Below are 26,544 nucleotides of genomic sequence, written 5' to 3'. Positions count from 1 at the left end.
AAGACATTGTTCTGTTGAGAGAACAAATACTGGATAAAATGGTTTAAATGGTGAAGATTTCTTGGGACCTCCTCCACCCTTGCTCGCAAATCCCTCTACATTGCTCTTTTGTCCTATGCTTTTGTTTGAAATCTGAATGCTTTAGATTATGGGCATTATTAGAAAATATTTTCTTAGTGAAAAGGTTAGGGATCGATTACCTGAGCTTAGAAATGTCAATGAGTAATCTGTATGCATCTATCTGGTTAATAATTTATATCTGAAAATATATTTGTTATTTGGATTGATTCAGATTTGGATCTAGCTATAAGCTGGACAAATCTAATTAGATAGTGATCAAATTCCTCCTCTCAAAATTAATCTTGAACCCTGCACTTCCTCCCTTTGAGTCTTAAAAACTTTCTTCCACCTTCTTGAGCACCTCCTTTGGTGATATTGTTGGGAAATTGGTTTTCTATTTTTGTATCTTTTATATTTAGCTTGAATAGAATCTTCGCATATGAACTATCAAGTCTGGAACTACTGACTAAATATTAGAAGGTCATTATAAAGATATCCAAACCTCTTTTAGATTCTCTAATGAAGAGAAATGTTATTATTACAACGTGGGGCATAGATTTGTCCCCCACTTTGATAGCTGATGTTTTTCTCTCATATGTCTAACATATTATTTATTCATATAAAAAAATCAATTTAAAATTTGTATTTCTTATCAGTTTTCCATTTTTTAATATGCTAAGATTTTAAAAAATCTTAATCAAGTTTTTATTTTTGATTTTCAAATAGTCAACCCTAGGTCATTAACGTTTTAATATATTGATATAAAATTTTGTTGTATCTTGTCTTTTTTTTTTTTTTTTTTTCATATTCGAACAAGAACCAAAATGGTATAACTATATAAAATTTAAACTGGATACAGTACTAGATAGGCGCTTGCATGTCGGGTATGAGTCAAATTGTAAGTAGATCATCAGGTACTTTGAAGGAGAGATTCACCCCTCGATGGTAGTGGAGCCTTCTGATCCAAGACATTCATTATTTAATGGATAACTTCATAAATTGTATTTTTGCCTTTATTCCTAGGAGATCTAATGTAATTGTAGATCTCTTAGCCAGAAAGGCCCTTTTGATTTTAGATCCGAAATAATAGCCGTCTTTCCCTTGGTGGTTGGTGGAATTATGTTCTCCAACATCCCAACCCGCTTTGAATAAAATTTTTCTTAACCAAAAAATATGTATGTATATATATGGTAATCATCTAACAACTGAACTCTAAACAGTAATTAACTAAAATCGTATCTGATATTCAGTTTCAAAACCAATTTAGGACTTGATCCAGATTTGGATCCTTCTTTCCACAGCTTAAATTGACAGCTATTTCAGACTTCGAGAGTTGACATCGAAAGAAGAAGTCTCCAATGGAGGAAATGAGTGGGAGTTTCCAGTTTCCATTGGTGACCTGCTGTCCCTCAATTCAGAGACAAGTAGGAAGTGTGACAATGCAATGATGATTGATAGCTGTTCCCAACCCTAATATGGCCGATTTGACCTATACCAATTCGGATTATTGGAACGGTACAATGAAGTCGGAAACGATTTGGTCGGCCCAATGGTGTATGAACAACAAAAATGCAGGAAATGCTCTCGTGAGAACGTATTGCTACAAACCGTTGGATTAGGATCTGACTGATATTTTCTTAATTTTCCAAATGACCTCTTATCCAACTTTGACACGTGTTTAGTGGCAATCCCATCGTGTTACCTAAATAAATAAATAAAAACTTTTTTTTTTTTGGTAGAATAAATAAATAAATACTTACCATTGCTGACATTACGTACCCCCATTAAAGACCGAGAGCGAAATATGCTCAGCTTTTCGTTATTTCCGAATACTACCTTCAGTATTTGTTTCGTCACTAAAAAATCAGTTTTTCGCGATATGCGGTTAAGAGCATTTAATGCTTTCCCTCCCCACCCTTTATTAAGTATTACATGAATCGATTTCTTTGCAAATCTCACAGAAGTTCGAGTCGCTGGAGCAGAAATCGATTTTCAGGTACCCATCTTCTTCCAGTTCGTTCTATCTTTTCTCTTCGATCAAATTCTTTCACGTCTCCTTTTTTATTTTGTCTGAGTGCGTTTTTGGGTTTTTCTATTCTCTCTCTTTTCTTTTCCCGATTATTTCGATATTGGTTAGTGGATTTTTTTTTTATTATGATTCTTCCAAACCTGTCAAAAAAAAAAAAAACTGAATGATAATAATTTTTGTTTTCATTGCAATCTTACCCAGTTGTGTAATGAGTGATACTCTGAAATATTTCTCCTGGAATAGGAAACGCTGAAACCCTAGCGGACGGCCGGGTTGCTTCGAGAAGAAAGAACCATGAAAGTCGAATCCAGGGCGGATGGCAGGGGTGCGTCGGTACCAGCTGAAGCTCAAACCAAGGAAGGAGAAACCGTCAAAGTTGAATCTAGGGCGGACGAAGGGGTTGCGTTGGAATCAGCTCAATCTCATCAAACCATGGAAGGGGAGAACATCAAAGTTGAATCTAGGGTTCACGATGAAACCCTAACCGGAGAGTTGCTGTCGGATGCTCCAGTTGAGGGAGTTCAGGAAAATGGTATTAGGGTTTCCGTAAAAGATACTGAAGGCGCTGACGGTGACCCGACAGCTCAAATTGAAGGGGTGACATCTGTGGTTGAGAAGGAGAATGATGGAGCCAGGATAGGTTGTGAGGTCCAGGATGATGGAAGTAGGATGACCCCATCTTCTTCAGAGCTGCAACAGAATGGGAAAGGGGTTGGTTCTGCTCATGAGGATGTCAAGAAGATCGTGGAGGGTGATGTTAGTGTTGTTGTTGCAGAGTCTGGTTCGGCAATTAGGGCAAGTAGGGTTCCTCAGATTTTGCCGGATATGGAAATCGGATTAAATAGGGATGTCGCTTCTCAGTTGAACGGCGGTGGTGATGACTCTACGACGAAGATTGAAGATTCAGGGGATGGTGTGCCACTTGTCGTAGAGATACATGGTTCCTATGAGACATATCAGAATAGCTGCGGGGTTAAGAACACAGTATTTAAGCCTGAAGGAGGCTTGTTATCTGAGAACGGGGAAATTCCAGGTAAAAATTCCTCCGGAGTGTCTGTTCAGATGGTGGATACTGAGAAAGAAGAAATAGATGAAAGAGAAGAGCAAGAGGAAGTGTGTGATCAAGAACATGAGTTCTCTGTTGGTGATCTTGTGTGGGGCAAGATTAAAAGTCACCCATGGTGGCCCGGGCAGATCTATGCTCCTTCAGATGCATCAAAGTACGCTGCAAAGTGCCGTCGCAGGGGCCGTCTTTTGGTTGCATACTTTGGCGATGGCACTTTTGCTTGGTGTCATCCGTCTCAGCTAAAGCCCTTTATGGAGAATTTTGAATTTATGTCAAAACAAAGCAATTCTAAGAGCTTTCTTAATGCTATTAGGGAGAGTATGGATGAAGTTGGGAGGCGAGTAGAATTGGAGATGACTTGTGCTTGTGTACCTGAGGAAATCCAAAACAGACTTGCTAGACCATTGGCTGTGAATGCTGGAATCAAGGAAGGAGTGCCTGTACCAGATGGTGGGATTGATGAACTCAAAATTACTCGATTTGAACCTGCAGAATTTATTGCCCATTTAAGGGATGTTGCGGAGGTTGTTTCGGTGAACAGTATTCTGGAACATACAGTGTTATACAGTCGCTTGTCAGCCTTATACCGTGCCAAAGGTTACCACCAATTACCCATGTTCCATGAAGCTGATGGAATCTCTTCAGCTGAAGACTCTGCTGTAAGTGAAGGTCGAATTGAGGAATTGAATCTTCATCCAGCTGAAGTGGAGTGGCTTTCTACACCAGTAGGCCCTGGCGTCGTCGTCAAATCTTTCAAAACCTCATCCCAGAAGTGGCCAGGGAGTTCGGATGACAAGTCTAATCAGAGAAAGAAGCAGAAAAGCATGGCTGAGATTTTGGCAAATGATTTTGATCATCAGAGGAGTGAGAGTAATGCTGCTGGGGAAGTTATCTCAGCTAAGTCAGCATCTACTTCAAAGAGAAGGAAGAGTAAAGACTACGAAGATGACGTGAATGAAGCAGAAAATTCGGGTGGCACTAAGAAAATGAAGCTTACAGTATCTCTTCCAACTGGAGAGGAGAAATACTCCGACGATGGCGAGGAATTGGACGAAGCATCTATGATGAGCTCCTCACCAAGGTTGAGAAAGAAGAGCAAGTACTTGTCACCTCCCTACACAGACATAAGCAGGGGGAAGAGCTTGAATTCACCTAAGGATTCTCATATAGCGTCTCCAAGGGCTAACAAAGTTTCCTCTGTAGAGGAATGCATCCGCAGGGATACAGATCAGCTAACTGGGACCCCACCACTTGCATGGTGTAGTGGTCAGACTTTTCAGAAGAAGCCTTCTAAGCGTAGCGGTCACTCTCATCAGAAGAAACCGTCGAAGGATAGTGGTGCTCAGCGCAAGACATATGGTAGCTTAAGCCCTCGAACACAGACAACAGGTGATTACAGTGTCGTGGAAGGCAGTGTTTTCATGGATGATATGCTCTCTGACTTCCTTACTGTAGCGTTGGATCCTTTTTACCTAAAAGGCCGACACTCTGATACATTCAAGAGTTTCTTTTCCAAGTTTAGGAGCTTCGTGTATCATACTAAATCCATATCCAAGACGGATGAACGGCGAGGCAGTAGAAAAAGGAAGCCCTCAGAGAGTATTCCTGATTCGTCTGGTGAAGATTCCATTGTAACTGATCGTCCATCCTCTGAGCCCAAGCCTAAAAGAAAGAGGGGGGAAATGGAGGGACCATTTACACGTAATACCCAAAAGGATTTGCCTCATGTTGATGGCACATCAGATATGGAAACGGATCATTGCATAGGGAAAACCAAAGATGTATCTTCCTTCGAAGCAGCACTTCTCTTGACTTTTGCACCAGGTGTCTCTTTGCCTTCAAAAGATGATCTGATCACAACATTTGGTGGGTTTGGTGCCTTGAACGAGCAGGAAACTGTGGTGCTGAAAGATTCAAATTGTGCTCGAGTTGCCTTCCTGAAGAGCTTTGATGCAGAAGAAGCCTTTAACGGTTCCCAAAAAGTCAGTCCCTTTGGACAAGCAGTTGTTAGTTACCGTCTTCGCTATTCGTCTTCCTTTGTTGGGGCATCAGGACTTGATGAACGCTCACATCAGCACCAAACTCCTCTGCGGGTGGAAGGAAATGAGCATCCAACAGACCCATCTGCTTCAAGGGTGCCTACCGTTTCGGAGGCATTGGAACTTGATGAAAGCTCACAGCTGCCGAGCACTGTGCACACACAAGGAAATGAGCCTTCAGCAAACCCATCTGCTTCAAGTCTGCCTCCTGCTGGTGAAGCTGCACCTCTAGACTTCATAAAACAAAACCTTGAGAGAATGTCATCCATGCTGGAAAATTCAGGGGAAAAGATATTGCCGGGGGTGAAAGCAAACCTGGAGGGTGATTTTAAAGGCCTCCTGAAGAAGTTAAGCACCATGGATGATTCTCCTTCATCTTAGCTCCAATTCTCTTATCACTTGGGAGTTGTACTGTTCTACCTACTCTTTTCTTTATTTATGTACTTGTTAGGCGGCGGCTCCTTTTCATACTTAGAATAGTGTTTCCTGGGGTCCATTTTCTTTCTGTAGGGTGTATCAAGAATGTGGTCGGTCTAGAATTCTGAATTTGATTCTTCAAAGTTATTTAGCACTCTGATCTATTCCGTGTAATTAATTGCATACATTTTCCCTTCTCATAAGTTAAAATTACTTATCAAAAGCAACATCAAACTGTGTGTTTTTTTCTTTCTCCCTCATATTTTGAGATACCAGGGAGGCTACTGTTAGAAAATCCATATAAAAGCTAAATTTGCATTATGTTTACTGCTATTAAGATGAAGAATTGTTCCCCTGTTTTGGTGTGTGCAGGAGCTTATTACTTATACTCCTTTCTCAAAACGTGCGGGTGGGGGTCAACAGATTTTTTGTGGGTAAGGTTTTTCTCATTTATAAGCTAGACATATTTTATGATCACAGATCCTCTCCAGCCGGGGCACCCTTTATCTGATATTTTTGTTGAACAAGATGTGATCAGCATAGAATGTGAGTTATCTCATGCTCATCTTCTGGGTATGATGCCGAAGAAATGTGGAGTAAGCAAGTGAGTTTTTCCAGCTCCAGTTAAAGCTTGTCGGCCGTTCACCTATTCCAGTCTTTTCTGGAAGATTATGGATTTGTCAAAGGACTCGCTTTTCAAACATCATCTAATGAGGAATAGAATTGAGAAGAAAAAAAATAAATAAAAAAGATGTGGAAGAAGGAGAAGAAATTTTAGAAGAATTAATGTTGAAAAAGAGGAAGAGAGAGAAGATTAAGAAAGGGGTGGCCGCAAATGCACAAAGCTAGCTAAAGCTCAATTCATATTTTTCTATTTCATCTTCAATAAGCTGATTATAATGTTTAAATAATAAAAGAGAATATTCCAAATGAAAACAGCTACAGTAAAACTCTTGGAAAACTTAGACTAAAACTGACTATTTTATCTACTTACAAGCTGCACTTTGGGCCCACCAAATTTGATTCTATATCCATGCAAGCTAGAATTGGAGCCCGCCAAGTATGAAAATTATCATCTTGTTACTGTTTACGTTACTGTATGGTGAACAGTAACTTCTGATTGTGCTGCATCAATTTCTCGGTCTCTTAAAAAAAAACATCAGTCCTTGGAGTTTCATTAAAAGAAAACATGGCTTACTCGTCCTCTAGTAACTGGATAGAATGGCTCTAATTTTTCAGCAAATTTTCCATCTCAGATCATCTTGATCTTCTCTCCTATATCAAACTTTGCTTACTTCACATTTGTCTTCTCTGCCTTCTCCTGAAATCAATCGGATCTCATCCGGTCACAGTTCACATTGCAAACCCAAGATAAAGCCCACATGAAATTGACTGTCTTGGGGATTCCTTTGATTGTTTACGAGTTTAGTACCCCAATCTGTTTGAATTCTCATGAGGTAGAGCAGAAACTTGCGATATTCTGCAAGTTGGACAATGCTCTTTTAGTCTTTTTTTTTTTTTTTGGGAATTGGTAGCTTTATAATTAGGGTAGGACTATTACATATATCACAATGAGGATCGAATCTATGACCTCTTCACTAAGAGGCATCAGTTATTCTTTTCATTGCCTTCTTACCTATGGGCTTATAGCAGGTGGTAAGAACCATCTATTCCGATCATTTTAATATTTATGGTACAAGACGCCATCCCGTTCCTCCCCCGGATTTTTATTTGCGGCAGCAGCTGCCTGCTGCTGCCGACGGCAGTGATTTCGCCAGGTCATCGAAATTTGAATGACGATTGAGATTAAAAAAGAAGATTTATGTGTTTACATTTTAAGGATTAAATATTTTTAATTTACAACATAGTCCCTCATTCACTGATTACCCCAAACCCTCATTCCAGTCGAGAATCTGGAGTGGGTTTTCTTCCTTGATCTTTTTTGTCTCATGCTTTCTCCAGTAAGTCACCTTGAAACAAAATTATGTTTTTCTTCCTGTTTGTTTGATTCTTTATCAAACTCTGTTTTTTATGTTTTTCTTTGGCAGATGCGGGTGTCAAGCAACATTGGGATAAACTTGGGCTTCTGGGCTTCTACCTTCCCCATCTCGTCCATGAAGGTCATCAAGAACTGAAGCAGATCCGTTAGCTCTACGCCAGCTCAAATCCTCAGCCCTCTACCGTTTTGGTAGCTGTCATGATTCCTAACCAAATATCTCAAACATCTCATCAAATCAACCCTGCAAACGTGGGTCAAACCAATCTTACCCCTTCTATCCCAAAGCCAGTTCCAAACCCTCTTCGTTGCACGTCTTCGCTACTACCCGCGGCGACCTGGCCGGTCTCCTCCCCGTGCAGGGGGACTTGGTTTGTAATTAAGCATTTAATCCTTATGTAAACACTAAATCTTCCTTTTAATCTCAATCGTCCATTTAATTTCGATGTGTGGCGAATCACCGCCGTCGCGCAGCGGCGCTGCGCCGCATATCCTTCCTCCCCTCTCCCAAAAAGAAAAATTCACATCGCAGTTCCTCCCCCCTCTCCCCCTTCTACATGTATAAGTGCTCTGTGCTCCTCTTCAGGCTCCAACACTCCTTAGAATTGCTAGAACATTTTCCAAATAAATGAGATGCTCATTTTGTTACACAAAAGCATGGCTTTTTCCAGGCCCATAAAAAGCCAAAATTCGCAGCCCATGGTACTATTGCCCTTTGGGCTTACGTGGGTTTCTTTATAAATATTTACCTTTGTCGATATAACTGGGCTGCCTTATATTTAAGCCAACTCCTAGCCCACTGTGATTAACCCAAACGTTCCGCATTTTCACAGCAAGTGAATTGAAAATGGCCTTCCATTATAGCTAACCTTCCCGGGAATCATTATGCCGGGTGAAACTTAAATATTCATTACTTGCCATTTGGTGGCATTAATTTTTTTTTTTTTTTTTTTTTTTGGGTGGGGTAGAAAATTCATTAATTCAAGTAGAGAGAACGAGGCTGAAGAACAAATATTTCTCAACTAAAGAGTGGAGATTGGCCAAATGGTTGTATTCACATTCAATCGAACTAGACTATCCGCTACAATGTTGCAGTGTCTGGAAACAAATTGAAACTAACATTGAGCAAAGTAATGGCTAAGGTGATGGATACCCTTAACATAGGGAGGACATGGGGGGCTGTAGAATGATGGTTATAATAGTGACTAAGCTCCAAACAATCAAACTCGAAAGTCACCCTCTGAAGGTCCTCCTGTAAAGCGTGTAGCATAGCTCATCGCATACTCAGAGCTTCTCGTTCCAATTTGGTGGCATTTATGGAAAAATTATAACCTGAACTTTAGAAATCAATACCAAATTAACCTATTCGTTCCTTCTCCAATTGATCAATCTTGCAACCCTAACCCTAGAAATATCAAACAACTTCCGAGCCGCTATTTGTTCCTTCTACTATTTCTTCCATTTTATTTTGGAATTTGTATTGGATAATAATAAACTAGAAGCTACGATTAGTCCACAAAAGACAAAGAAAAGGGGATAAGATTCGGTTAAAACAAACTAAACAAATCAAAAAATAAACAAAAACAAAAGCACACAAAAAATTAACATGGTTCACATACAAATGTGGTGTACCACGTTAATGGGTGAAGAAAAGAAGAGTTATTCCCTACGTAGAAAAAGAATAGAAGGAGATTTTACAACCAACCATCAAGAACTGAATTACAAGAACTTCCACCCAAAACACTAACCAATAATCCTTAATCTCTCAATGATGTGGTAGGCGAATATAAGATACATATATGTAAACTCCAATCGGGGTGAATGGGTCGATCCATCGGGTCGGTTTGTATCGTATTGCCGGGGCTCCACTCCTACACCCCTTTCATAAAGTCCTATACTTCTACCACTGATCTCCAAAAACAAAAAACCGGTCATTCAAGTAGCACATCAAAATATATCGATGTGAGTATATCTTCCCAAACGGGTACAAGAATTCGAGTCACAACCTATAGATCCAATGGTAAGAGATAAGAAGGATGCAATTGATCTAAGTAACTTCTCCCCCTTCGTTTTAATTTGGAATTTTCTTTTGACACAAGAGAGATCCCTGCAGATGTTGAGAAGCTTCAAACAAGAGGAGCCACGAGCAGATATGCAAGATTTATGATAATAGATCTTGAGTGAAATAAAAGGAAAAAGATTGGATTCTCGTTAATATATATACTTTTACTATATATATATATATATATATATATATATATATATATATATATATATATATATATATATATATATATATATATATATACTTTTACTATTACACTCCATTTGATGAATTTGTTTCTATTTTCCAAATGAAAAATAAGATTTTCAACAGATACTAAAGGCTGAAAAAATGATAAATTATGAAAAACTAAGAATAAAATTCATAGGAAAAGGCATTGCTGGTTTCGTCTCCATTTTCTCCATTTCCCACCTGAAAGCAAACCGTAGAAGGAAGAGAAAGATAACTGATAAAGAAGAGAAGAAAAATGGGAGAATATTTAAAAGAAGCCGGGCACGGCTTCCATGCACCTTCAACTTCTAAGTATTTGGGTCAAGAGTCAAGACTGTCAAAATCAGGCTAATCAGCACTCCTGTGGCATCAGAAGGGGGTGGGGACCCAACATCCAAGGGAATTTCCTTTCCTCTACCCTCCTTTCTTAATCTATTTCATCGATATGTTCACCTTCTTCGTCTCTATGTAAACAACTTCATCATAATCAGAACAAATTCCACTCAGAGACTATATATAAAACAACAAAAGACCAAAGTACTAACCCACATCATTCTTCTAAAAAGCGATCATATATCTTTCTCGGGCAATACAACAAAATCCTGCAACTTGGATTGTCTTTCTCTCGAGACACAACTAATCGCAAATGATGGAGAAAAGATAGAAAGGGAGACAAAGAAGGCCCAATCATACTATAAAAACTAAAAAGAAAAAATCATTAAGAGCATAAATGAGTTATTTCCTTCTGCGGCCGTCTTCCACTCAGTCATGCTTCAAGGAAATACAGAATAAAAAAACAATAGTTTAAACTAATGGGTTTGTAGAAGAAGGTCCATAAGCATTCGTCACACCATTCCATGATCCAAGGCTGTTTGAATACCCAAAGGAATCTCTTCCAACTTCTGAACAACCTTGATCCTGCCACTCCAAGGACAAGAACTGTTTGCTTGGCTTTGTCCCTACAGCATTCAGTGGATCCTCATGACTCACTTCAAATGGAAGCGTTAGCCTCTGGCAATTATCTACTACATTGGCATTGCTCCCATCTAGACAAACCCCATTCCCATATGGAGAGCAAAGGCCATTTAGATTAGAAGGTGCAAACCCATGATGACCCACATCTCCAAAACCACTCATAAGACCCAACTCATGATTATTACCCATGAAATCATGATTTCTAAGGTTCCCAAGAATGGAATCAAACTTATTCTCCATGAATTCAACAGTAGGCCTTGGTGGGTTTTCTAGTAGGGGATTGTATTTGTTCTCCATTAGAACTGGGTTCCCAAGATTCCCCGAAGAATGCCCCATTAGGGCTGTGAGATGTGAAAGATGCAACTCCGGAAAAGACAGGTGAAGGTCAGTGCCGTCGTGTGAGTATGATGAGGTGGCGTGATGTTGATTAGGTATTTGATTATTGTCGCTGGATTTTTTGTTAACTGACGACACCTTCTTGTTCTTTCTACATCCACCACCAACAGGAATATTACGTAATGAACCTCCCTTGGTCCAATACCTCCTACAAGTCTTGCAGAAATATCTGGGTTGAGTGAGACTGTAGTTGTTATAGTAACAGAATTTGGTATGCGTGGAGTCACAACGAGGACACTTAAGAGCTTGATCATGTTGGGGCCTTAGTCTTCTTTCGGGCATGGGTCTTGAGCATGTGATTATATCACCAGACTGAGATGAAGATGAATCCATCTGTGCTTCCTCGTTCATCACACCCTGATTATTTCAAGTAGACAACAGAAATCAGGAAAAGAAAGAAAAGGTGAACATCTAATTAATCTGATAAATTCTAACCCCAGCTCCTTTTTTCCAAAAATGTTGCTCGGTTTTCTAAACCCACTGCTAGTTTATTTAGTTAGTATCTACAATTCACTTCTTAGATCATATAGGTTAGCTATTTTCTACTGTTAAGAGAAGATCTAACTGAACAAGTGACAGGAGATGAGATTGTTTGAAAGAGAAGACGATTTTGATTTTGCTTTTATCTTGATTTGGTAAGCAATGAAGACAAAATGCATGTCGTACCTGTAACCACTCAGAGGTATCCATGCAAACTTGGAGAGAATTAATGCCCATTCAACAAAGAAAGCAAACCAGCTGCTGCTGAAGTAGTTATGTGATAAAACCTTGTCTCTTCAAAGGCACTTCAATTCATCTGGTTTTTCAGGAGAGCAAGCAAAAGTTTAATGGTATCAAAGAATATAAATGATGTAGTGAAGACGAAGAAGAAGAAGAAGAAGAAGAAAGAAAGACTTGGGATGGAAGGAAGATGAGTAGCAGTGTGGGAATTGAGAGATGGGAACGTTTGTGTGGTAATGGAGGAATAGATGTGAATAAGAAGGGAGATAAAGGTGGTGGGAAAGAGTTCTTGGTTTCGTCGGTGGCTATTCGTCTCTGATGGGTCCCACCTTTGTCTGGCCTGACAGTAAATCTGACCTCCTCTGTTAACTTGACTTGAAAAAGCGGGAGAGACTATCTATGGCGTGCAACGCTCTGATGGAGGATACGGTTCAATTTGAGCCATTGGTTGACGTGGATTTGTAGTGTATTATTTAATTGGAGGAGACACGTCAGAAATCACGGCGTGTCTATAGAACAATTGACGTGACTGAACCGGGAATATTTGGGTCCTCGAAAAAGAGCAAATCCGAAAGAGCACTCCATTTTGGACCCCACTTCTCATTCACGATTTAACGAGTCCAACTGTCCAACCCAAGAAGAGGACCTCAGGGTTTGGCGAGACAAAGATGGACCTACCTCTTCTGCTCTCACTGGTCTTGTCTCATATATCTTCCTTCCTCCATTTGCAAGCAAAGCATAGATTCTCCTCCTAGTGTGTCGGCGTACCGTCAACGGCTGATTTTGCCGGCACGTACTTGCATAGTTGCATGTCTCATTCTAACATATGCTGCTTTTTTGCTCCGTCTCCTACGCTTGGGTTTCTTAAGTGTAAATCTCACCCTCATCACACCAACCTCAACAGTTGCTAGCTTCTAACACATTCTTCGCAGTCTTCTATGTAGAGGCACCAAATTCAATCACATGTGGACTTGAACTTCCATTCCTCTATACCTTTTCTCTTCCCCTTACTCATGATAGAACAATTAATAAATAAGAGGTAAATAGTTTGAATATGTAATTTTCTTACATTTTTTCACTACACATTAAGGATAAGGCACACCTCTAAGTTCTAATAAATAAAAATAAATAAAAAAATAAGATCGTAGTGAACCCCATTTGAACTATTTTCTTAATGTATAGTAAAGATATATAAAGAAAATATAGAACTTTATCTGTAAAGATTGAAAATTCAAATTCGTACATATACACATTTTCATTTGGCCATCCCCATGGATTTGGAGATGCCATGGATAAAAAAATGTCCGATGTTAAATGCTATTGCCTAATATGCTTTGCGCGTCATGAAATCAAATCTTACTCGTCAGTTAAAAGTAGAAGGATGAATTCGATTCGAAAGCCCAATAAGCGCAGAACCAGCAGCTGCGCAGGCAAGGCATCATCTTGAGTCTTGAATCTTGAGCAACCCGGTCGTACGTACGTAGCTAGGTCTCTTCCCTTTCAAAGGGGACCGCTAGAAAGAATGGCCCCACTCATACAATTTCATTTCAAGTTCAAACTTCAAAAGCTCTAAGTACAAACTTGGTGCAGGATTTAGGTTCGCGTCGTTTGAGGAGAAGAATATATATACATGATACTGAGAGGGATGATATGCAAAAGCTTGAGAACGTGGTTCCCATTTTTGGCTTTAACGCCATCCAACAAGTCCCAACTTGACACGTAAGATGTGATAAAATCTTTAACACAAACTCGTCTCTTTAGTCTAAGGCTATAGGTAGCTGAGTCCAGAATCCTCATAGGTCTAAGAGGTCCCATGAGACTCACCTTTGATTTATTTTGGAGCTTTTTCTATGCCCCTTAAATGGCCCTAAATTAGTCACTACTCCCTTAATGTGTGATAAATGACACAGTGCTCTCTTGCTTAAAACCAAATATTTCAAGTTATTTTCTTTAACGGTCAAGCATTTTGACTGTTAAACATTTGGGTTATAAAATGTCCAATATACCTCTCGTACTATGTGTAAGATGAAATTACTTCTCAGTCAATTTTCCTTCATTTTGCTCACTTGGTGTCACATCCAGGTCATTGGTGTTATTTGTGAGAAGAAATAAAAAGATTAACGATTGTTGGATATGAATTTGATTCAAGTCTAACCCCTTGACCAAACGCAACATGTCAACCGTTTTGCGAACCATTTTGAAGCTTGGAAGAAGGGATGTTTCAGTTGGGTTTGGGTGTCTTGTATTCTGTGGATCCATGTAATTAGGGTTTTTGTTGTATTTGTAATTGAAACAAGATTTGGGTCAATTATTAATACTGAGATAAAACTGTAATTACATTGGGATTAGGGTTTTAGGTTTTCCTATAAATAATCTCTGTGGGATAACCTATATGTATCAATCTCTGTAGGAGATGAATCAAATCCCTGTAGTGGATTGGGAAACCCATCCTGAGGATAAGGATGGGGGGCAAGCAAAGGGTAGTACTTTGTGGGTGTGAGAGTAGTTAAGGTTTTTTTGAAATAATGGAACTCATTTTCTCTCTGGTGGACGTAGGCATGGTTTTGCCGAACCACATTAAATCCCTCTTGTGTGTTATGCTTGTGTTCTTCTCTGTTCGTGGTTGTGCATCCATTATCCCTAACAGTTTCAAGGCTCAAGAACCAAGCAAGCTGAATCCAACATGCGAAACCGTTTTTAACAGGAATTTGTTTCACTTGTCTTATCTCAAATAACAAAATCAAGAATCTATTACCCATCAAAAGGGAAAGAGAGGTTGAGGAGGACTTCAATTGCGATAAATTTGGATGGAGCTTGGAAGAGTTTTCCTTACAAACAACAAAAACTCATATCGAGTATTGCTTCAGTGGATCAAAGTCTTTCTGGTAGAAGCTTCATTAGAGTCCCTTCGAAAAAGTCCCTAAAATGCTGTCAAAAGATATTTGCATCAGATTCTATAGGAGGGGATAAGAAGTAGAACTCTCAAGCACTCGATTATCTGACCAGTATTGGTGATTCTCCTGTTTCCAGGGGGAGGGGGCAGTGACCACCCGTAGGGGAGGGGTTGTGGTGAGGTTCTGGCGAGATGAAGGAAGATGATGGGACCTAGAGAACAAAATGAAGGGAAATTGATTGAGGAGTAATTTCGTCTCTACACAATATCAATGGCATATTGGACATTTTACAACTCAAAATTAACGGTCAAAATGTTTGACCTTTAAGAGGAGTAACTTGGAATATTTTACTTTAAACAAGGGGTGCCATGTCATTTATCACACATAAATAGTTAGTCACTAATTTAGGGCCCGCTATAAGGGGGCGCCATAAAAAAACTCTTTTTTTGTCATCATTCAAAAAAATCAGCTTTATTCATTCCAATCATGTAATGGAGAAGTGTAAGAAGAGTACATAATTCACCCAAATGGATAAAAAAATGCATACGTACGAGATTCTTTAGGGTCAAGGCTATTAGTAGCTAGTCTAAATTCTCTATATTTCTCATCAAAATAGAGATATGTACTCCTCTCATACTTCTTTATCATATAATAAAATTGGGTGTATAGAAAGTCTCGCCTATGATTTATTTTTCGAAAATGAACCTTACTTTTATCGTGTGGTGAAGAAGTATAAAAAAACACATACCTCTACCAGTCTACCCTCGTATGCATTGATTTCCTTCAATGAATTGCTAGATTATGAATTTTAAATGCATTTTGAGATTTGAAGCCAAAATCCTTAGAGACAGTGGGGACCAAGCAAGTTCTATTCGAAGAGTCTCAAGTATCACTCCAAATGAGTCGCTTTCCCCCCCGTAACTTTGTGGTTTATGTATGTACGTATGACATCTTTTTCAATTTTCTCGTCTGTGTCTGTGTTACATTTAACATCGCTTTGCAAAAAGATCATGTGTAACATGCAAATTCAAGTCAAAATGATCCAATACTGGTCTTACCATTTCATGTCTTCTGCAACAACCCCAATTAAACCATTGGCTTTTCATGTGGGATGCGAATCTGATCAGCGTTTTCCAATAAAAAAGAATCTGATCAGCATTACATTATTACATATTTATAAAAGTAGACACAAGCATAAGACCACGCGCATATCAAATATGGGGATTGTTCAGTCGTCAAATCTGCAGCATATCATGTATGGATCAGACAATACATCCTTTGAGACAGTCAGAAAAGCTCTCTAGAAATGAAATTACATTGTGATGATCATGTCCATGATTACCTTATTAATATACAAAGTTTAGATCAGATCGATGTATCAGCTTTCTGGGGATTTGAAGAAAAACCGTCTTGGTTGATGATTAAATTAAAGAACGAAGCAAGATGATTATTAGCCAGTTGGCATTAGACGAATCTAATGAGGGCGGTGAACAGATCTTCATAGGTAGAAAACATCGTATTCCAAAGCGAAAGCTGATTCTGGTGGTTTCTGGACTTGCGAGGGTAATGATTACTGTTTCTATCATTTTGGTAAGACGGAACCATGAGGAACTTGATGGGGTCCCACCTTAGACGACGTTGTGGACCTTTTGGCTTTTGCTTCCCTTCACAAGCCGACAGAGCGACCAACCGTCACAAGCCCTGTCTAAGGTGTAAGACTACGTGCCGCTTAGGAACTCCTCAGGGTCTGAGTCAATTGTGACTCACCAAATCGGAACCCGTCTTAGCTCGGATTCAATTTGGTCCGGCCGAACCGTGGCTCAAGCAGTAAACCAAAACCACGACCTTTATCAACGATATACATCTACCAGCATCGAAGGATGAGAAAATATAAGGAAATATCAAAGAAGGTTTTCAAATCGAGTCCAAAAAATCTGAAATTATGATCAAGGTGAATGAACACTTCCCTTTTATTCCTTGTTAATCTATGGAAGCCCAACCAAAAGGAAAATGGACCTTTATATCGCAAGACTAATTCCTAATCTGTCTTCCGAGATAAAGCCAATGATATGCTATGTGCACTCGTCAAGGAAAATAACAAAGAAGAAAACCTGAAATTTTTATGGTCATCAACCAAAAATATCTGAAGTTTCCTGTCTACACCCCCCACAGAAGACTCAGTGATACAAGGGGAAAAGAAAATGGAAATAAAAGAGCAAAATAAAGCGACAGACAACAGTAACAAAGAGCTATTGATAGTGCAGGACCTTCATACCATCCAACAAGTAGTTTTACATTATTTATCCTTGATCATCCACTCCTGTTGTAACTTAGCAAGCCAGTCCTGTAAGTACATTGAAGTCCAGTAATATAACTAAACAATGACACCACCATCTTTTAGTTTGATGATAGTTTGACAACAGATGATCTTGTGTCCTGGCTATCAGCCAAAACCAGGAGGCACATCAGGATCATCATCACCATCATCACAAGGTTGCTGGTGATACAGGCTTGGACCGAAGCCGGGTGGGACACTGGGGTCACAATCATCCATCTCCAAATCTTCATCCATACGCTGTGGTTCTTCCTTTTGTCCTTCCACATGTTTTCCTTCGTGATGAACAGGATGTTCCATGTGTTTTTCTGGTTCTTCCCGCTGGCTTTTGGCAAGCTGATGATCTGGCAAGGAGAAACCAGGTGGTTCTTCCGGATCACTGTCTGCTGATGTATCATCTCTTTCAGGGACAGAGACTGTGGGTGCATCATTTCTGGCAGCTTGTTTATCAACTGATCTTGGGTCACTAGCAAGAGATGACTCATTAACTTCCTTCCCCTTCGGATTTGCTAAATTATCATAGACAGATTTTATTGTATCTCTGATCTCATTTTTCATGCCATCACTAGATCTAATCACTGTCCACAACACATCAGAAATTTGAGCCATAACTTTGTCCCTGCAGACACCATAAACAAAGTCAGTAGCTTACTCTCATGGAAATCCCTCTTTTGGGTTAGTGAAGCAAGTTATTTACAAATTTTATGATTACATAAAACCTCCAAGAGTACTTGCAGAACCCTTGCAAAATTATAGCTTTAGGGAGCAAGGAGGAAGTGACAAGGAGGGGCCAGCATGGGAGGGAGGGAGTGTCAATTGAGAAAAAGTAGAGCAATAGAGCAATTATATTCCCAACCTACCCTATCTCTTCTTGAATGGCATCTGAAAGCTGTCTGGGTTTCAAAGTGTCAGCTCCTTGGCGATTAAGAGCTTCTGACTGCTTAATCATTGAAAGTACATTGTTACGCAGGTCTTCCTGGAGGAAAATTTGTAGTCAGATGATTTGTGAACTCCATTCTTACTGCACAAATTTATTGATGCCACTTATGGTTTACCACAATAGGATCAAAGCGTCCTACTATGTGTCATAAAAAAGGTAGTTGACTTAATAATCCAATTTTGCATATTGTATTGCATACTTGTAAAATAGATCAACAAAATTTTTTATTCCTTTTCACATGGCACCTTACTCTCATTATTATACATTATTTCTTTTTTTGATGAAATTATTATACATTATTTCATTCTAGAATGAAAATTGAAGAGAAATAACAATTGGAAGATGAAATATTGCTGGTCAATAATAATTTCCTTTCCCAAAATGAATTGATGTGGAACATCCAAAGAAAACTATTAAGTACCTAACATTACCTGTTTTCAATAATTTAACTGGCAACCCTAATTTGAAAGTTTTTTTTTTTTTTTTTGACATTCAATTTCCCTTTTCTGGTTGCACAGGAAATTAAACAAAAGGAAAACCAGAAATTTCTGACCTAAAAATAGAATTTCGGTAATCATCACACAAAATTCAAATCCAAGTCACTCCAAGTGACTTGGATTTAAAGTAAAATGACATTTAATGACCAAATATGAAAAAATTGGGAGTCTGATATAATCATGTGGGTGTTTGGAATGCAAAGTAAAATGACATTTGATAACCATATACGGAATGATTTTGAGTTAATTACATAATCATGAGGAGATTGATTCAAATCTGAAGGAAGATGACATTTAATAACCAAATATGGGAAGTTTGTACTCAAAGATACAATCATGAAGGGATCCCAAAGTAAAATGACATTTAATAAGCAAATAAGGAAAGATTTGGAGTCAATGTTAATACTCAGGCAGGGATTTGGATGCAAAAGCAAAATGACATTTAGTAATAAAATATGGGATTATTTGGGTTAATGACGTACTGGAAAATTTCAGTTCCCACCATTTAATCCCTCTATCTGGTTGTTTGCTGGGTAAAAGTAATGTCAGTAGTTACATATCAATTGGGTTGATCACAGATACCCACAGGAGTCATTTTGAGGTATCTCTCTTTCCTGAATTCACACCATATCATTATCCATACCAGTGTTAATCCCTGCTTAACTATTGTACACCAAAGCAATGTCAATGGTGAAAAGCAACCACCAGGAGAAGTCCTCCTGGATAGCGGATATTCTTGGTATAGACGTCCATGAAAAGCACAAACAAATAAGGGATTATGGCTGATCCTTGATGTAACCAATTCATGATTAGGAATTCCTTGCCCTGATGTCTCACAGAATTTCACACTGCCCATCATGCCCTCATACATCTTCAATTGCCTCCATGCAATTCCTTTACACCCCTCCCTCTTCAATAAGTGCACAACATCTGTTGGGACCATTAGGCATAAAGACAAATTGTTGACTTGTGGAGTCTTGTTGAATATTACTACCCTTTACCATCTCTGTAGTTGTTCTACAAGAGGGAGCAAATTCTCCCACCCCACCACCCAGCACACACACAAAAAAATAAATAAATAAATAAAAGATGGACAACATTTTCATTCTCTAAGGTGTTTTGGGGTCTATACTTGTAGCCTTTTTGATATAGAAATGGCAATACAAAAAACTACAAGAAAGAAGCAGATATAGCAGAACAAAGTCTACATGGATTAGAATTAATCCTTATATATATTCAGTTCTGGTAAATTTCTACTGTAAATTTTATTTCCCAAGCTAGCCCAAAGTATCATTAAAATGAATCCACAACCCCATGAACATTGGGATTGCAAGTAAGCTATATCAGTCAGGTCATAACGGGAGCAAAAAGTGTTGCAACCAAGATCTGGCTTGGTTGGACAAGAAAACAGAATCTGATTCAGACAAAAGTCCAGTCCATTGATGGCCCTATTCAGAATCACATACAGTTTAATTACGAGATGGATGATAAGAATTGTTTTGTCATTGAAAGACAAGAAATTGAATTGGCCATATTCCAACTCTAGGAGCTAATCAATGTAGCCAACTTCCATTTTTATTGTGATGTAAACCAAATTCTAGGGCTTCGAGTTTGATATTATGCCCTAGAATTGGGCTTACTCCAGGACCCTCTTCTCAGTGAACCAGCTGTCTTACAGGAGATTTCTTGGAGGAATTAGGGTTTGGCCAGGTTAGAAACAATGAATTGTAAGTTGGGAAGCTTGAAACCTTGCTGTACCTGAATTTCAGGTCTGAGAATGTGTTTAGGTATAGGTATAAGGGGTTTGAAGGCTTGGGAAGGGTGACCAAGGTTCGGCTGCTGCTATACTTGAGTTCCATAACTGAATATATAAGTTAGGGCTTAGGGAAGGCTGCTGCAGGTTTCAGTTGGTCTTAGAATGGGGCTGTTGTTAGTGTTTTATAATTTCATGTTAAGTCTAATAAGTTTTGGTCAGTCCTAGATGGTTTGGGATGTGTTTGAAGAGTCCTCAAGGGTTTGGGATTCTTGGATTGGGCTAGGGTTTGGGTCAAGTGTGAGAGAAGGGGTGGGGATGCTAATCTTAATAGGGAATGGCAATTGAATTGGGTTGGAGAGATATAGGAATTCTAAGTCAATTAGAGTTCAGGGTTTCAAGGAAGAAGATGAATTGCAGAAAATTCTGTAACCTTATGGGGGAGGGCTCAATGGGGATTCAAGAGTAGGAATAGGGTCTAAAGAGGGGTGCGATCCTACTAGGGGTGAAAGGAGGTGCCAAGGGTTAGGTTTGATTAAGTTTCAAGGGGAGGGGATGGGCTGCTATCACAGGGATGAGAGGGGACGCCTGGAGATGGGCTAGGGAAGGGAGGAGAGGGCAGGAATGGGGAAGAGAAGGGCTGTTCTTACTTGGAGAAGGAAGAGGGCTGCTGGTAGGGTTGAATTGCTACTGTAGATTGAAGAACTAAGCTGGAAATTGTAGAAGAAGAGCTCACCCAATTGCCGTGGCCTTCCCAAGAAGCCATGACTTGACTTGCCTTCAAACTCAGATTAATTTCTTTCAACTCAGCTTGTGATTACATGGTTTAAAGGCTTTATTTATAGCCTCAAGTGGAAAAATCAAAAAGGACTTAAAGTTGGAAAACCAATTATAACTGGGTAACCAATTCTAACTCTACTACTAACTGACTAAGACTTTAACTTGCACAAGAAAACTCAATAACTAACTCTAGAGGACTCCAATCCAAATTCAAAGAGTAGATATGGAGTCATAATAAAAAGCAGAATCAAAGCAAACTCAAATTAAGGGATCCCAACATAACTGTGAATCTCACCTAGACTAGGACTTTGCAATAACTTTCAAAATATTAAATCAAATAATAATACAAAAATAAATCTAGGTTCCAGACAACAAAGTGAACTCATTGGGACCCAGACCTAAGACACCCGAATTTTTTCAAAATTACCAAAATGCGCTGGTTTGAATTAAGCCTTGTGGAGCCCATGGAAATAATTCACATCATATTCTGTCCCTTTTTGGTACTTAAATCTCTTTGCAAGATGAATTATTTTCCTCGACCCTTAAAGCTCAAAATATATTCAATGGACTACAAAATTCAAAGGCACAGCAACAAGTATGAAGGTCAAATTACTGATAATTCATAGGAATCACTTGTATGAGTAATCACAGCCTATTTCCACCCAGAAAGAAAGAAAAAGGAGAAAGATTAATCATAGCATACTTGTAGGCATTTGCATCTCATCAAATCACCCCTCCATGCAATTCTCAATTATTTCATTTAAACTCTGCTTGTCTTCTTATCCCGCTCCCCCCCCCCCCTTCTTTTTCTTCTTCTTCTGGGCTCCTTTTTTTTCCTGTTCTTTTTTTCATTTTTGGTTCTCCAATTTAGAAAGTTCATCACTGAAAATAGAATTTATTCAGAACAAATTATGATAGCTCCCTTATTGAAGAATTTAATTCAAACTGAACTATCCCATATAAATAGAAAACCATGCCAAATTTATTAGAGCTTCAACCTTCAAATATATTTGAAACTTCAGGAAAGATCAAAATTAAAGGAGTTTTTGAATGACAAACAGGAAACAAGTATGAAGACATTGAATTGAGGCAATGACTACTAAGGAAGACTCACATCTTCTTTAAGCTTACGGATAGTCTTGAGGCGAAGCCTGTCGAAATCCCCATCATCCTTAAGCTTTGAAATCATTTCTTCGGCACTTATTCTACGACCGCCGTTTTCCATCTGTTTGCTGCTTCGGACTTCTTTGAAGAATTCTCTCAAAGACTTCACCCTGTCTTTGGACTTTAACCTCCGTTTTTCCACTCCATTAGATCTATTCTATCATGTCAAATAAGGAGTCTCATGTTAAAAAAAATTAATAATAATAAATGAAAATAAAAGCAAATTATTGCTGCTGAGCGGCAACAGCGCTAAGGACACGTGTGTTTATACGCACTTACTACATCTAAGCCATTGAATTTATAAAATGCAATCGTAACCATTGAAATCTTTAAATGTTTTTGTTGGTTTACCTATTGCAGCTGGTTCAATTGGGGAAAACAAATCAGGGAATGTTCTTCTCCCTAGTCCCGGTGAAGATGGGAAATTAACTCACTCAAGTATCTTCCTTTTCATGATTTCACGACAAACTAAATGGAATACAAGTCACATAACTCAAACAAGGGTTACAATGTTGCACAAATGATGAAATATATGCGTAAGAAAATTTTTATCAGAATATTGAGAGATCAACTGGATGGGGGCAGAATAATGGAGAAAGAATGATAAAGAAGACAGGAGGGAAAACGGGAAACCTGGGAAGAATCAGAATTAAGCAGGGGAAGATGGAGAAGAGCACTCATAAGAAGAAGAAGGGAAGAGGAGAGAAGGGTGGGGGGTAAATTGTACAAAACTCAATCACTACTTCATTTTTATATTCCATCCTCAATAAACTGATTACAAGTATTTAAATAATAAAGAGACATACTTCAATACGAAAACAACTATAGTAGGAGTTTTGGTAATTTAAAACTAACAAAAAACTGATCATAATAGGACCCTTAGCAGTTGACAACTTAAAACTAACTAAAACTGATCCAAAACATCCTACCCAAATAAAAATCTGACTACATAACTATCCCAAAAAAGTAAATAACAAAATCCTACATTATCTCTAAAGCTCCCACGAAAATAGCTCCCATATTATTGCCTTGCAAGCTAGACTTGGGGACCACCAAATCTGAATTTATCTCCCTGCAAGCTGGGCTTGGAGCCCACCAGACATGAAGAATTATCTCCTAGGTTACTTGTTCATGTTACTGTAGCATAAACAATAACTTGTAGTTGTGCTGCATCAGTTTCTCCCTTTCTTTTAAGAAAATAATAATAAAACACCTTGTCCTCGAGTTTCATATTAATATAAAACTAAAAACTAAAAAATAAAAACTGCCTCACTTGATCAGCACCACAAGAATAGGATTTGATGTTTGTTATAGCATTGTCCAGTCACAATCATTAAGAGACGAAAATTAGGGAAAGAAAAAGGAAGGAAGGGATATAAGAGAGAGAAAGATCTCAAGGAGGAGAATAAAAGCTGGAAAGAGATTTACCCAAGTTTGGGCTCTGATGCCAAATAATGAAGGACATAATAAAGAAGAGAGAATGATATGGAAGATAGGTAACAAAGGGGAAACCTGAGAAGAATCAAACTTGTACCAGGGGAAGATGGAGAAGAAACTCATAAGAAGAAGATGAAGGAGAGAGAGGAGGGCTAAAGTGTACAACTCAAGCTTTGCTTCATTTTTCTATTTCATCCTCGATATGCTTATTACAAGTGTTTAAATAATAAAATAGACATATTTCACAATGAAAATAACTATAGTAGGACTCTTCGCAATTCATAACAAATAAAAAACTAATCCCACTACGAATATTAAAAACTTAAGACTAACTAAAACCGATCCTGAATATGCCCTCCTACCCTAATTAAAAATCTAATTGCATAATTATCCCAAAAAATAAATAACAAAATCTTACATTATCTTTAAAACTCCCACAAAAATATCTCTTATTTATCTCCTTGCAAGCTGGAGTTGAGGCCCACCAAATTAGAATTAAGCTCCTCGCAAACTGGACTAAGCCCAACAAATATGAAGAATTATCTCCCAGGTTACTGTTCACATTACTGTATGGTGAACAATAACTTTTGGTTCTGCTACATCATCAAACCTAATGAATCTCCTTCACTGGCCTTCTAGAAGTTGTAAGAGACCACTTGTTTACATGAGAAGAAGGAGTTAGATAGTTAAAAGTGTGGGGCCAATGTGAAGTGGGGTGTGAAGACAAAAAAGTAAATAAAGGAAAAGTATAATATGTGGGCCCTACAAGCTTATTTTAAATTTTCCATAAATTTCCACCCAAAATGATGAGATTTTTTTTAGGCGACGGGTGAAAAAAAGTAGGTGTAACATCAGTACTCAAGCTCCTTAATTTAAGGAAGTCTGTTTGCTCATTCTCCCACCCTAATGAAACAAAGTATACCTTTGGAATTTCATGTGAAATAGCACACTTTTCCCACCCCATTTTATTCAATCATACAGATGGTCTCTAACAGAAATTGTTAGAAAAATAAGGTTCGGCTGAGTTGACACCATCTTTAAAATTGTAGATGCCCCCTATAATGCAACTGAGTATATTTTAAATCAGGCTCCACGATAAAACAGCCCCTAGCTCCCCCAAATAAATGTGCATTCTATTACCAGACCCCCTTCAAATGCTATATGCTAGTGCTCAAACTATAGGGAAGGACTCACGGAATGGATTTGTGGGATTTCGAATGACAACTAGATATGCATGAATAACACCTGCACACCCAAATCACAAAACACAATAGGGCAAGAACTTGATTGCCCAAATACTAAATGGCTTGAGAGCTTCAATGCGAAAGCCCTCCTCTCTATTTATACAGGTCGCAAACACTTGAGAAAAGAGAAGGTTAAATGTAAATACTAAGAGAAGATGAGACTAACAAGATAGTTTAGTAGCGTAGGATTTAATGAAAAATCTTAAACTCAATAAATGCAAAGCTACGTAAATAGAAGGAACTTAGAAGTTAGCAGTATTAATGAGGAGAGACATAAAAAACAAGTATTACAAATAACTAAACTGGTGCTTTGAATCTTCAATAATAAAGTAATTAAAATCTAATTAATACTTGCCATAAGCCTTTACAAACTCTAACATCATTAATAGATTCGAAGGAAAGCGATAAAAAATCCCATGGAACAGATCAGCACCAGATCTACAGCTACAAAAATCTAATGCTTGCAAAAAAAAATTATATTCACCTTTTTTTTCTCTACTACTGAACCAGCAAAGAGATTTATCCATGTCTGTCGTCCCTAAACCAATCTACCCTAAATTTGGCATGGTATCTACACCTAAGTGATCCAAAGTCTGCAATATTGACCCAATATCTGATGAACCTGAGCATTCAACCCATCGTCAAATTCGATCGACTTCATAACATTACAAATTAAAAAAGAAAAAAAAAAAAAAAAAAGGTATGAATCTTCACTCACTGTCTTGGCTGAACTTCAGTTGCATTCGAGAAGTTAATTCATCGGCTTCCTACAAATCTGAGACCAAAAACGTATCGGGTGAAAATTATGTGGAGAAAAGATGCAAAGGGCAGGGAGAGTGAATGGGTTGAATCACTCCTGCCTATGGTGGTGTTGTACCGCCAATCAACCTCCCCGCAACGAGCGAGACGTTAGAGACTTTGTTCTTTTTTCCCCTTTTCTTCTCCCAAGGAAAAAAAATAAAAATCGCGTTTTTTACCTGTGACTCCGTTATAGAGGACTAAAACTCTTGTATACCAGAAAGAAAAAAACATATCCGTGGGTACTTTTTATATCAAATAATCGAATGAGAATTAAAATTAAATTTTAAAAGTTTAAAATAGTCTTATGGTAATTCTATTTTTTAAGTAATTATGTGATATATTTTTTTCTTTTCCGTTTTTTAGTAGTGAATTATGTGATATATTCGTGCACTGCTTAAGTGGATTTTTATTTGGAATATGGTGATGATCGCATTCATCATCAAAATATAATCGAACTGTCAAATTTAATCAATGAAATGAATAGTTTTAGATCATTTACCTTAGTGATTTTCTGTATGGATCTAGACACGGAAGTGCCTATATGCTTCCCTGCTTCCCTTCCTCTTCTTTCAGCTTGTGAACTCATCCGCCAACCACAATGATGGAGGTTCATGATTAGTTTAGATAATTCATAGAGTATGGGAGGGTATTCTAAATCATGTGTTTTTTATTTATTTTTCATCCCTCTATTTATAATGTTTTCCCTCAACCCTAATTTCTTAATTA

The 26,544-nt window shown here is 38.3% G+C and overlaps 3 protein-coding genes across 6 annotated transcripts; 1 reads left to right on the top strand and 2 right to left on the bottom strand.

The window, feature by feature from the left end:
* Positions 1–1,851: 1,851 nt before the first annotated feature.
* On the top strand, positions 1,852–5,765 carry LOC149020599 (PWWP domain-containing protein 1-like). Of its 2 annotated transcripts, none has more exons than XM_089148791.1 (2): positions 1,852–2,056; positions 2,333–5,765. In XM_089148791.1, exon 2 carries the CDS (start codon positions 2,384–2,386, stop codon positions 5,573–5,575), a length of 3,192 nt encoding a protein of 1,063 aa, XP_089004917.1. In that variant the 5' UTR covers positions 1,852–2,056; positions 2,333–2,383; the 3' UTR covers positions 5,576–5,765. The 2 variants fall into 2 exon arrangements, with proteins under 2 accessions (XP_089004917.1, XP_089004918.1); XM_089148792.1 differs by having other exon boundaries at positions 2,291–5,765.
* A 4,600-nt stretch (positions 5,766–10,365) lies between these two features.
* LOC149020598 (dof zinc finger protein DOF5.6-like) lies at positions 10,366–12,186 on the bottom strand. Its single transcript, XM_089146949.1, has 2 exons — positions 11,920–12,186; positions 10,366–11,610 (listed from the first exon to the last, which is right to left on the bottom strand). The coding sequence occupies exons 1-2, from the start codon at positions 11,968–11,970 to the stop codon at positions 10,687–10,689; spliced, it is 975 nt and encodes a 324-aa protein (XP_089003075.1). The 5' UTR covers positions 11,971–12,186; the 3' UTR covers positions 10,366–10,686.
* A 4,601-nt stretch (positions 12,187–16,787) lies between these two features.
* Positions 16,788–26,011, bottom strand: LOC149020597 (uncharacterized). Of its 3 annotated transcripts, none has more exons than XM_089148789.1 (4): positions 25,736–26,011; positions 22,287–22,488; positions 18,063–18,178; positions 16,935–17,821 (listed from the first exon to the last, which is right to left on the bottom strand). In XM_089148789.1, exons 2-4 carry the CDS (start codon positions 22,395–22,397, stop codon positions 17,311–17,313), a joined length of 738 nt encoding a protein of 245 aa, XP_089004915.1. In that variant the 5' UTR covers positions 22,398–22,488; positions 25,736–26,011; the 3' UTR covers positions 16,935–17,310. The 3 variants fall into 3 exon arrangements, with proteins under 3 accessions (XP_089004916.1, XP_089004915.1, XP_089004914.1); XM_089148788.1 differs by having other exon boundaries at positions 16,936–17,821; positions 22,287–22,493; XM_089148790.1 differs by lacking the exon at positions 25,736–26,011 and having other exon boundaries at positions 16,788–17,821; positions 18,063–18,174; positions 22,287–22,361.
* Positions 26,012–26,544: the final 533 nt, after the last annotated feature.

The sequence above is a fragment of the Hakea prostrata genome, chromosome 3 (assembly GCF_041222555.1).
Source record: "Hakea prostrata isolate BN-2017 chromosome 3, UWA_Hpros_2, whole genome shotgun sequence".
Lineage (NCBI taxonomy): Eukaryota > Viridiplantae > Streptophyta > Magnoliopsida > Proteales > Proteaceae > Hakea > Hakea prostrata.
The sequence above is the reverse complement of the archived record's forward strand: the minus strand, read 5'-3'. Positions and strand labels throughout refer to the sequence as shown.

Excerpts from the sequence above, each read along its gene's own strand:
- LOC149020599 (XM_089148791.1), top strand. The coding sequence starts at position 2,384 with ATGAAAGTCGAATCCAGGGCGGATGGCAGGGGTGCGTCGGTACCAGCT.
- LOC149020598 (XM_089146949.1), bottom strand. The coding sequence starts at position 11,970 with ATGGGCATTAATTCTCTCCAAGTTTGCATGGATACCTCTGAGTGGTTA. Across the intron at positions 11,611-11,919 it reads ATACCTCTGAGTGGTTACAG|GGTGTGATGAACGAGGAAGC; the intron begins GTACGACATGCA and ends TGAAATAATCAG.
- LOC149020597 (XM_089148789.1), bottom strand. The coding sequence starts at position 22,397 with ATGGAAAACGGCGGTCGTAGAATAAGTGCCGAAGAAATGATTTCAAAG. Across the intron at positions 18,179-22,286 it reads TCCGTAAGCTTAAAGAAGAT|GAAGACCTGCGTAACAATGT; the intron begins GTGAGTCTTCCT and ends ATTTTCCTCCAG. Across the intron at positions 17,822-18,062 it reads GCCATTCAAGAAGAGATAGG|GGACAAAGTTATGGCTCAAA; the intron begins GTAGGTTGGGAA and ends TGGTGTCTGCAG.